The sequence below is a fragment of the Etheostoma spectabile genome, chromosome 15, assembly GCF_008692095.1.
Source record: "Etheostoma spectabile isolate EspeVRDwgs_2016 chromosome 15, UIUC_Espe_1.0, whole genome shotgun sequence".
NCBI classification, from domain to species: Eukaryota; Metazoa; Chordata; class Actinopteri; order Perciformes; family Percidae; genus Etheostoma; species Etheostoma spectabile.
In genome coordinates this window covers 17,062,027-17,074,158 of record NC_045747.1, presented here as the reverse complement: position 1 = coordinate 17,074,158, position 12,132 = coordinate 17,062,027, and the positions used below count along the sequence as shown (strand labels likewise).

At 40.6% G+C, this 12,132-nt stretch overlaps 1 protein-coding gene across 4 annotated transcripts in view; it reads right to left on the bottom strand.

Annotated features, from left to right (window-relative positions):
- lrrc4ba (leucine rich repeat containing 4Ba) overlaps nucleotides 1–12,132 on the bottom strand; it is a 37,719-nt gene that overhangs the window by 6,768 nt on the left and 18,819 nt on the right. For all 4 annotated transcript variants that reach the window (XM_032537612.1, XM_032537610.1, XM_032537611.1 and 1 more), the window contains one exon: nucleotides 1,754–2,290. In XM_032537612.1, coding sequence (XP_032393503.1) covers nucleotides 1,754–1,999 — 246 coding nt within the window. In that variant the 5' untranslated portion in view covers nucleotides 2,000–2,290. The remainder of the gene's footprint in view (nucleotides 1–1,753; nucleotides 2,291–12,132) is intronic.

Sequence of the window (12,132 nt, the reverse complement as noted above, 5' to 3'; positions counted from 1 at the left end):
AGGGGTGGGGATGTTAAGAGAGGGTGGGAGCTGTCAAGGCTTTACTCTCAGGGTACTCAGTGAAGGAAAAAATAAGCCAGAGAATCTAGGATGCCTTCAGGTGTTAAAACATTTTTAGATTTTTAATCATTTCATGTGGGGCTGCAGGATACAACAAACCGAATCGGAATTTGTAGGCTAAAAAGGAAAACGTAACGGATATCGGTATTATTTCTTTAATTTGTCTTTCATGTGAACAGCATCTCTTTAAAGCTCACATACCAAATCATGTGGCATAATGTCCCATTTATGCTCTGTTAACGTCACATAATGTTTAATAAGATGTTGTTCCCCGAGGAATAGAGGACATCCAACTGTCCAACGAACAGAGCAGTTTGACATGATGAGAGATGCACTGGACAATTTTAACAATGTTTAGGATACTTGTTGCTTTTCATCAGAGGAGATAAGATGTTTTGGACATGAATTTAAAATCACAAAAGAACAATGCACTGTCAGCAACATGAGGAAGGATCCAATTACTTCAGAAGAAAAGAAAAGAATAAAATCAACCCACTCTGTTTATAAATGTAGTACGGAGCCCCCCCCCGGGGTCAGCTGAGAAAACAAAAACTAAATCGTGCGCACAGAATAAAAATCTGTTCCCTTGGTTTTATAAATTGTAGGCACAGATTCATAATCCGTTCGAACTTTTGGGATCAATTACTCTATAGCGAAATGCTATTAAATCACAAATGGCTCATCTTTCCTAAAGTACTAAGGTTAACAACGAGCTACAGACTCATTTTCATCAAAACGAGCCGTCCTCCAACCTGGAGATATAAGATTGGTCTCCAGTAGCAGCCGGCGGTGCTTAGGCACTGTCTATAAACTACAACACTGACACATAAATATCTATTGCTTTAATTAATAAACAAGGTAATATCTCCAAACTCACTTCTATTTATATTATTATAACTTGTCTCCTCTACTACTACAGCCCTTACTTAAAAAAAAAAACGTCTGGAGACACTACCTTATTCAATCATTAAATTAACATGTGTTTTTATGTCAGTGTTATGGTTTATAGGCGATCCCTAATCACCAGTCTTATATCTCCAGGTAGGAGGATGGCTCGTTTTGATGAAAATGATGTAATATCCTTTTGCTATTGAGCAATTGTTCGACAACAGTTCAAATCTATGAATATCTTCCTAACTTTGCTCACGTTTGTAAAACGGAGAGCACAGATTATGAATCTGTGTGAACATTTTAGTAAAGCAAGAGCACGGATTATGAATCTGTGCGCACGGTTTAGTTTTTTATTTCTCAGTTGTCCCCAAGGGGGTTAAGTAATGTAGAGATTCATGTGCCTTGTGTCAATGGTCTGTGGTTAAATGATCTTCCATTGCAGCTGTAAAGCCACATAATGCTGTCTAGGGACTCCAGATAAATTGGTAATGCATACAAAATGCATATTCCCTCAGTTTAGCGGAGGCTTAAGTGCCTTTTCTTTACCATTATTGCCATTTATGGTTAAGTCTTTTCTCCGTACTCAAGATTCCAAGAGAAAACCTGTATCAACACGTATCAACCTGTCTGATTATGGGCAAACGGAATAAATACACAAGTGTTAAAGACACACTGTAAATCACATTACTTGTTGTGATTTATAGTGATGGGCTAAATAACCTTTGTTGTTTGTTTTCATGCAAAGTGTTGCGTATGAAATGCACAGTGCCCGATGAGTGACTTTCCTCCAGCCAATAATTACCTGTATGGAGTTCTCCTGCAGGTTGAGGTATCGTGTGTTGACTGATATGCTTTCAGGCACCTCCTCCAGGTTCTGCCTGGTGCAGATGACTCGGCTGGCCTGGTTGGAGCAGGTGCAGAGGGAGGGGCAGGAGGAAGCGGCTCCCACCAACTCCGACCCAGGGAGGAGGAGCCGCAGTAGAAGCTGGGCCAATAGAAAGAGGAAGGGGGAAGGGCCGGGAAGGCAGGTCAGCGTGGCGATGCGCATGGCAACTGGGACATGACCCTGCTCTTTAATCCGAAGGTACAGGTGAGGTGACTCCACGCTGGTGGATTTGCGAGAAAAGGTATATTTTCCCTTTGGTCCTCCAGTGGCAATTTGTTATTTCTAATTCGGCATCCTCTGTGATGTTTTTTGTCCTCTGTCGATCTCTTTGTCTTTTCCTTTTGTTTTTTGAACATAGAAATATGCAGATAAACAGATGTTATTCCTTTCTTTCTCGTGTTGTCTGGGGATTTGAGTGAGGCTTTTTGTGAAGTGAGAAGAACCCAGGAGTTACTGTGGAAGAACAAAAGAGAGAGAGAGAGACAAAGAGAGGGAGAGAAAGAGAGCAGTTATTAAAGACGGAAGACAGACTGCGCTTCGTGTTTTCACCAACAGAGAATGAATTGAAAAAATAATAGGTAGACATTTACAGTACAGCTTATCATGGGAGGGATTGTCAAAAAAAATCTTTGAGAAGCATTAGAACTTCTGTGTCACTGCCCATATCAAATCCCACATAATCCCTGAGCAGACTTTTATGTCAGAAATCAAATCCTTACACCCAGGGCAGGTGGAAGCCGGTTTCTGTAATTAATGGTTCAAGGAGGTGGTGCAGAAATATGTATGGAAGCACGCCATCAAAAGTAGGACAACATGGTATTTCTTTCTTTACAGCACTGCATTTAGCATGTAAACCTGAATAAATCAGAGACATACATTTTTGAAACATTGGTATAACTGTTGTATAAAAACAGATTTTCAATGGTAACTTTGCATTGGGTTTAGGGCTGAAAGTATTAGAATTATTATCACTATCAAATGTTATTTATGAATCGATTAATCATATAGTTAATAAAATGACTACAGAAAAAGTGATCTTTGCACAACTGTGTTCAGACAGAAATGTAAGGATCTAAGTAACAAAAAATCAGCTTAATGAGACATATGCTAATATCTATACACTAACGCAGCCTGGCTCCGCCCTCCTACGTACTTCCGCTCAATTTTTATTTGCTTCAGTATTCTGTCTGGGTTTGTGGTACATTCTTGGGTTTTCTCGACCAAAGTTTTTGACGGTCCAATCGGCAAACAGAGGGAGTGGCTGAGAACAATGATGTTGAGGTTGTGCGCTAGATTGAGTTGTGGTTCCGTAATGACAGCGGAGAAAGATGCGAGCTGCCATATATTCAGAAGTTAAATCCCGAGCAAGAACAATCCTTGCTGAGTTTTGTTGGCGGCCATGACGTTGTGACCTTCCTTCCCACGGGGTTCGGGAAAAGTTTGATTTTCCATCTCTCTCCGTTAGTGGTGAAGGAGTTGGCTGGCTAACGCTATGAGGCTAACACTAGCGATGCTAATGCTAAATATAAGGCTTGTCGGTCCCCTCTCTTGTTGCACATGCAGATAACATACGTGTACATCACGACACAACGTTAGCGATTGGTTATGGCAGATCCAGAGTGGCTTGGGGCAGATCCAATAGTTTTAAACTTCAACAGAGTACCCGCCTTCAAGGAAGTTAACTCTTGTCAATGGAAAGCGGCCAGACTCTCTGTACAAATAAAAATGTACGAGAGTCTGGTAGGACCAGGCAACACTAACGTAGATATTCAAGAAATGTCCGTGCTGACAGTGAGTGGTTGAGAACTAAATTTATATTAATGTCGACCACAGAACGTCTTTCCTGCACCAAAAATCTTTGGGGGAGAAAAGCACAAGTGAGACAAATACTTCTGGTTTTAAAACTACAATTCCCTGTTTACAAAGTGTGAAACAATGTTGGATCTTTACAGGGAATCTACCGATCTCCCAGCGCAAAGCAATGGTTTATTGCAATGGCAGATGATAGAAGGCATGAAAGAAAAATATCTTCTTACTCTTCAGTAAAAAAAAAAAAAAAAAAAATCTTTTTGCAAGGAAGCAACAGGGTTTATGGGACATGTGGTCTTGACTTTGAAAATAACACCCTTGGTGTGAGATAGAGGCTTCGTCATCTCAGCCATGGTCTTATTTGTTAACGTTAATTATAGCAAGGTATAACAATTAATACTACAATGATATATTGATCTTTCACCATGCTATTAGAAACACCTTACTAAAACTCATAATTATCAAAGAAAGTCCCAAATCTTGAAAACAATAGGAGACTGAATCCAAAAAGCAGTGCCACGTTTCTTGCAGTAGCATAGACGGTGGGACTTAAATGCTAATTCCATTCCTGTACGGCCACAGCATTGCATGCTCTAGGGGCTGGGGAATGGTAGCGAATGGTGCAGTCTACATTAACACTAATAGATGGCCAGCTCAAGTTTGGCTCCACCAGCCCGGAGAGGCAGAGAGCCTCTCCTTTCATCGGCAGGTTATTTAGACCTGAATAACCTTAATAAGGGCATCTAGCAATCTAGATACGGTTATTAATGATGATGGTTGTAATGATGGGACTTTGACACGCAAACTCATTTGACACGCTGAGCATCCTCACATGACACAGTAAGAGAGAGAGAGAGAGAGAGAGAGAGAGAGAGAGAGAGAGAGACAGAGACAGAGAATGAGAAGGGGAGAAGGATTATTAATCTGATAGATGACTGTATGGCTGCAGGCAGAGAAGGGAATTATCAACACTACAGTAATAGATGAATACTGAACAGCTGCAGAGAGCGGACTGGAGAAAGAGAGAGAGAGGGAAAGAAATAAGAAAGAAAGAGATGAAGATGGAGACAGATGGAGGGAAGGTTGAGTGAAAGGGATGATGAGGGATAAAGACCCAGAGAGAGGTATTAATAGTGGGAAGAGCAAAAAAAAGAGATCAGTAGTAAAAGAAAGACAAAAAAGTGAAGGAGGGAGAGAAGAAGAGACACATTAATATTAATAATCTCTTGCTCAGTAAGAGAGAGAAAGACAGAGAGAGAGAGAGAGAGAGAGAGAGAGAGAGATGAGGGAGGGAGGGGGCTCAATAGAGAGGTGAATATAAAACAGACAGAGATGGAGGGAGGGGGAATGACAACACAGAGACGCATATAAAGCAGAGAGTGGCGGAGAGATGGAGGAAAAAGACAATACACATGGAGGAATATGAAACAGGTGGAGATGTAGAGGGAGGGAGAGAGAGGGAGGGAGGAGAGGTGGGGCTGGCTGGCTGGCTGGCTGGCTGGCTGGCTGGCTGGCTGGGCGGGTGGGGCGAGATTGATCAATAACGCGCATGCAGTAGTTCAATGACATTAAAACACACACACAAGGACACTACGATAAATCATATCGGCAGCAGGGACTCTGATCAGAAGAACAGGACACCAGCGTAGTGAGACGGCAACAGGAACAACTGCAACAACTGCAACAACTGCAACACATGGCAACGGTGCAACAGTCGTCAGGGACATGCGCTGACTGCTCCTTATCGTTATCCCGACACATGGCGGTGGCGGCGGCGGCACCGATGGATAAAGAGGGTTATTTTTGGATCGACTCTCACCTTGTTATGTATTTTAATTTCCAGCCACCTTTTTTTTTCACTCATTTCACTGAGCACTAAGTGCCAGAGCTATTTCAGGTAGACGGCATCTGAGCAGAGTTGAAAACAATAAGAGAGCCGGTGGAGGCTGAGGCGGAGGTTAAGATGGTGAGCACGAGTCCATGGAGGAGACTAGTTGGAGCTGACAGCTGGTTAGAGGCCGGTTGATTGTATTCTGCCTCACTGCTGTCACAATCCACATGTTACAATAGTCTCTACCTGTAACTCTCCCTCTTTCTCTCTCTCTCTCTCTCTTCCGTTCTCCATCTCCCTTGATATCTCCCATCTCCTTCTATAAAAGTAGGAACACTCTCTTCCTCTCTGCGAACTCTTTGGCGAACCCATTCAATCCCCCTCCTGCTCCCCTCCCAGCTGCTTCCTCCCTACTACTACTTATTTCCTGGACCTCCATCCCCCCCCCCTCTTCCCTGTGCGGCTGCCAGTGGCGGGGGGGGTAAACGCTGCATTGACCTCGCAGTTTGATGAAAGATTAACCTGCTACAATGGCATATTAACCCTAACCCCCCCCCCCCCATTCTCTTTCCGTTGCACACAAACACACTCAGCTTCCTTTCCTCCTTTTCGCATCTAACTTCTCTCTCTCTCTCTCTCTCTCTCTCTCTCTCTGCATTCAAATCTTAGCCAATAGAGTTACCATGGTTACCTATTCACCACAGTCTCCCACTTTGTCCAGCTGTATCCCACCAATTCTACATTCACCCCCTCTCCCCTGCCTCCTCCTTCCTCATTAGCAACCTATACACACTCATATACAAAATGGCACGGACCAGACACGAGTGTGAATGACATCAACAGTCCAAAAACCATGATGCCGCATCGCTGTTTTTTTAGCACTGACCCTAATGATGGTGATGAAGATAACGACAGCGAAGACGACGACGCTATGGTCCGATGTGATCTACAGCGAAGGTGATTACACTTCAATTTGTCCTGTGTGTCGCTACAAGTGACAAGCAACCACGAATCAGCAGTGCAAAGGTCAGGGTCATCTGAGTGATAACAAATAAAAGGTAGGCCAACTGACATTTTAGCAAGTAAAAAATAAATTTAATTAATATACGTGTTTATGAAATTGAAGGATGCCATGTTTTTTATCTTGTAGCTTTTAAAAGGCCCAGACAGCCTAGAAATGTGCTTCAACAGTTGACAGGACACATTTTCTCTGTGTCAAATCACCGTTGAGTCAAATCACCGTAGAACAATAAATCAGTTTTATGATGTGACAATGCTATGGTTAAGGGTCGGTCAGGTCTTTGGCGGAAGAATTACTTGGTTAGGTATTAGGAATGATCATCAGGGCTCAGCCCTGGCACAGAGGCCTCAGGGGACGCCTAACTTAGCACACCATCAACAATGCATATCTTGTTACACATTCCTCGGTCATTCAAGAAATGACAAAAACATCTTTTCTTTGGAGCTGTACAGAACATAGTGCTAAATGAGGTGATGCAAGTACTTGGGAAAATCAGAACTTTTACAAGTTTCCTTTTTTGCTACATAGCACATCATTGATCTCAGCATGGGTGGTGGTAATACATCAAAGGTGCCCTGCCACACGTATTTCATTACTTTGTGGTAATGTCAGAAGTTCTACCATGGACTCTGTAACATGTTTTTGTGGAAAAAATGCTTTGGTTAACTTGTTTCTATATATTCTAGTGTGCTATAGAAAGCCTGCAGGAAGACTTGATTTGTGCCAGTTCTCATTAATATCCAAATGAGCTAAGCTTCTTGACTCTGATTGGCTAACAGCTAGGCAATGAGAGCCTGGCTATCAGCATTCTTTACCCAGCGCAACCGGGCGAGCTCATGAATAGTATTGAGCTCAGGCAACATGACATCAGACTGACCAATTTTTGTAATCGGCCTGATTTCTCCTCTTATTTCTTTCCAGTGGCTAGAGCTGACAGAGGAGGGAGCGGTTCATTTGCACATTCACGACATAACACAAACACATATGGACCTAACATATTTCAAAAAATGCAAGTAAAAAACGGTTTTGTGTGGCAGGGCACCTTTAACGCTGGTTGCCACCTGTCATGAAAATAAAAAAATAATTGATGTATCAGTGCACTTGTCAGTCAGAATGACTTGGACTAGTGTTTCAGTGTTTAGCGTGTTATTGCAGAGCAGAGCGTCACACCTTGTTATATTTTATTTACAGTTTGTGAAATGATGTTAATCAAATTTTGAAGTCTATGCACACACGGACACCCATGGCAACCCTGAAACCACAGAGCCCCCTCCACATTACAAGTCCAAATTTAACCCCTGATCAACGTTAGTAAAAATGACTACTCTGGTAACACTGGGATATTTATAGCTTCACTGTGCAGCATGATGTGTGTGCAGAGTTACACTAGAAACCTGGTTTCACATTCACTGTCTGAAGGAGGAAAGTTTAGTTGTGTTTACCTTTAGTCTCAATTCAAGACGCTCGTACAAACAACTAGTCTGGATGCCAATCGTGGTCGAACATTATCCACATTAAATAAGTACTGTGATTTTAAGAGTATTTTTATTCAGTACTGTATGTTTTAATAAATATCTGAATAGGCGATTGTTGCTAATTTCGTCACAAATATTACAAATATATGACCCCTAACCCCCTAACCCTAACCCATGTACAGTATGCTTAATATTTTTGCTAACCATTTTAAAAAGCCATTGTTTAGCCATTCATTTTCAGTAGTCTCTGTTTGGTTTAAAAATCATTTCTCATATGAAAACGTTTGGTGTGTCACAGAGAACGATTAATCGAAATTTTAATTACGATTTTGGCTCCTAATGATCCCAAAAATAAAAGAATCTAGAAAAAAGATTATTTTGTGAATTACTTCTTATTAGTAAACTCTTATTTTGTCTTGTGTTCCAACTAAAAACATTAAATAAAAACCATTTCAAATGGAAAAAAGTTTTAGGGGAAATTTCACAGTTATAGATGTTTTCACTGTTGATATATTTAATTGTTTCACTGCTTTTAAAGTTCAATAAATGCAACAACTTTCCAAAAGTCTATGAGTACTCGTGTTAAATAATCCTGATAACAATACTGACCAAAATAATCGTGATTATAATTTTGTTTCCATAATCAAGCAGCCCATGCTGATGTGTAATGTCCAGTGTACATCCAGACAACGCAGGCAGGGCGGTTGCACTGAGGCCCATGGGGTGGGGGGGACCGGTAGAGAGAGCGGGGCCCTCCAACAGTCTGTTGGGCGGAGAACAGGCTCCCTACTCATTAAATTAATTTTTTTGTTGTCTTCCCGTCAACCATGAAAAACTGATCACTCCCCACTTTCTCACTTTTTCCAATGTTGTGGGTGCTTTTGTTTTTGGTACTTTTCCCAAAGTTTTGATATTGACATTTTTTACTGAAAATGGGTCAATTTGACCCAAGGACAACATGAGGGTTAACAACTGTGCTTTTGGTTTCAATTAACTCCCATCTCTTGCCTTTATATCAAATAGGTTATTGCACCAAAAATGCCCTTTGTTAAAGTCAGAGGTCATTTCAGCGCTACAGGGAAATAGACAGCTCCTCGGCTGTCAGGCGCTGATGCTTGTTTTCACGTTCCAGCACTGCGACCTTCAGAGTGCTATCCGGGGTTCGGATATCTTCCTCTTTGACCTCTCTGCTTTCCCAAGACAATAGCCTAAGTCGGTCCTAAGGGGTCTAGACCCATAAATGGGTCGCAGACTGTTTTTATTGGGTCGCCGATCGGCATAGTAAAATCTCTAACAATGCTATTATATGTGTATCAAAATAGAGCAGTAAGAGAAGCAGTGGGCAGCAGTTCACCCCCCCCCCCCCCCAAGCTGAAAAGCCCCTGGGAACTTATTTGACTGTAAAATCCAACATGCTTGCAAAATGGTTAGTTGGGATGTAAAGTATAAAACGTTGGTAGTGGATGGGTTAAAAACATGCAAAACTAGTATTTCATTGTAATGATGTAAAAATTTATTTCATGCATCCCCCCCCCAACCCCCTCCCTTAATGGAACGCTCCCAGTATTCCTGTTAAATTTTCCCTTGAGCTTCTAAGACTTACTTCAAAGTTGAATAAAACATTTTTCCCACACTGTTGGACAGCGTTATATATACAGTATATTCTCTGTTCTTTAAAACATGAAAATTCAAAACCCTTTTTGAAAGCTGCATGATTCCATCAAATGAAAAATTCTAGATGCCCCGTGCATCATTTTTCACACAGACACACACACACACACACACACACACACACACACACACACACACACACACACGCACACACACACACACTACTTCACTGTAATTTAGTCTGACATATTTGATATCTTTGGGATCTTGACTGGAATTTAAAATCAGGTTTTGTGCATTTGTGCTCGGTTGCCCAGTTTGCTTGACATGCCAAAGGCTCTGTAAAAGGTTAAAAGACTCCTATCTTCATGTTTTTGATCCGAACTGCAATAGCCTATCCTGTGGATTTTATTTCATAAAGATTTATGTCAGCCTCTAAAGGTTGGCTAAATGATTTTGCATAATTTTCCCCTTCACTACATCTCTACCTGTGACCACAGATCCATAATGGAAGAGTGGAGGGTTGGGAAAAGAAACAGAATAAGGAGTGTATGGATTTTGCTTCTTTTTCCAAAAGAAACAAGTGATCATCAGTGGGGCTGAACGATGTGGTAAAATAATCTAATTGAGATTTTCTTTGGACCAATATTGCTATTGGATTTCAGTATGCTATATATTTAAGTTCCTTATCTTCTGTATTTTTTGATATAAACAAGCAATAAATCATGCTATAGCACGACCAACACAACACAGTCAACATATGAACTGCTCTTTCAAATTAGGTTAGGCCTATGTGTTGAAATGAAATGAGAGGAATAGTTGCATGAATGGATATGAATAACATATCTTTATTTAGCTATTGAAATGTAAAAAACGTTCAGTCACAGTAAATACTAGATTGTGTAACATCAGGCCTTGTAAACATGTAATATGATCATCATAACTTCACTTAAATCAAATCGGATCTGATCGCCAGTCATTTACAGTTACAAATCAAGTGCAGAAATATCCGGACTATGGCTCTGGCACTCTAAAAATATAAAAAAAATATTTCTTAAAGTTGAATGGTGACATGTGGATTGAACAAAGAAATAAACAAGTACATTTAAATATGAATCTTGCTGATCTCCAGTTAGTAACAGTGTTGTCACAAATCACCCAAACTAAAAATCACATTGACTATGGCTCTACTAGTCTTATATATTATATATTATATATTTAAATAACTCAAAGCCTTGTGGTAGACTCTGCTCCGATCACCATCACCTGAACACCTGTTGGCGCTGAGTAACACTCACCATCTCTCTCTCTCTATGTCGCTCGACCACACACTTGCTACACGCACACACCACGCACTGAGCTATTCCCCAAAAGAGCTCCCCTACCCTAAGTGGGGCACACAATTCTTGACCCTGTACATATTCCTTCTCTGTGGGATATTCAATCTTACTGCAAGGCGGTATGACCAAAAATTTGTCTCATGTTATTTTTTAAGATTGTGGCAGTTTAGATTAAATTAGATTAGATTTGATTAGATTCAACTTTATTGTCATTACACAGGTACAGGTACAAGGCAACGAAATCCAGTTTGGGTCTAACCAGAAGTGCAATAGCAGTAAGTGCAGGACATACAATGGTTTCATAAGTGCAGGATGGAAATGCAATAAATAAATATAGAAATTAATACTATTATAAACAGAATTTTACAGATAGATTTGTCCTATGAATATAATATATAGATAACAAGTATTGTGAACAGGATTTACAGGTGAATAAGTACTATGAATATATATACAGATGGCTATTAATATAAACAGAATTTTTACAGATAGATATATATAATAAGTTCAAGGTATTTTCTTTCTTTTGCTTATATAGGTTTATAGACTATGCCAAAAACATTGTAATGTCCATTTTGTCCATCCAATTTGGCTCCACAACATTATACAATAATGTTATATGAAGGAGAATGCATAAAACAGTTACAGAATCTAAATGATTTTGATTATGCAAATTGAAAAGTAGTAAAATAAACTCAAATTGAATGAATACACGTACAAACAACTATAACATTGTTTCCCTTTCAAGACATCATAGTTGTACAATAGTTGTATAAGCACTACTTTGGCCACAGGTAAGTTGGGTTGTTATGGAACGTAGCTGTTTGACTACTGTTAGTAGGTTGGTGGACATATTTCAGCGAGGCAAGACATCTTAAATCCAGTGTTTTAATCATTGCTCTGAACCCGTCCTTCTCCATGGTCTGTAGCGGGACCCTAGGTGGATTGTTATTGCGTTTATAATGTTGCTCAGATGCATGATTGAAGTAACGTGTCTTTAACGTTAGCGCAACCAAGTAATGTTAGAGCGACGGGCAACAACAGTGGCTAAATCATGTCTGATTTTTTAGAAAGAAGAACAGCAGATGGCTCCTCTCTTGAGCATACGCTGTTCTGGTGTGCCTCCGGTCTTTCTTCATCCTCTATCTGTCTTCTCTGTTCTTGAATGGGCAGTAGCAACTGGAGCCTCTCCCAGCTTAAAGGTCCCA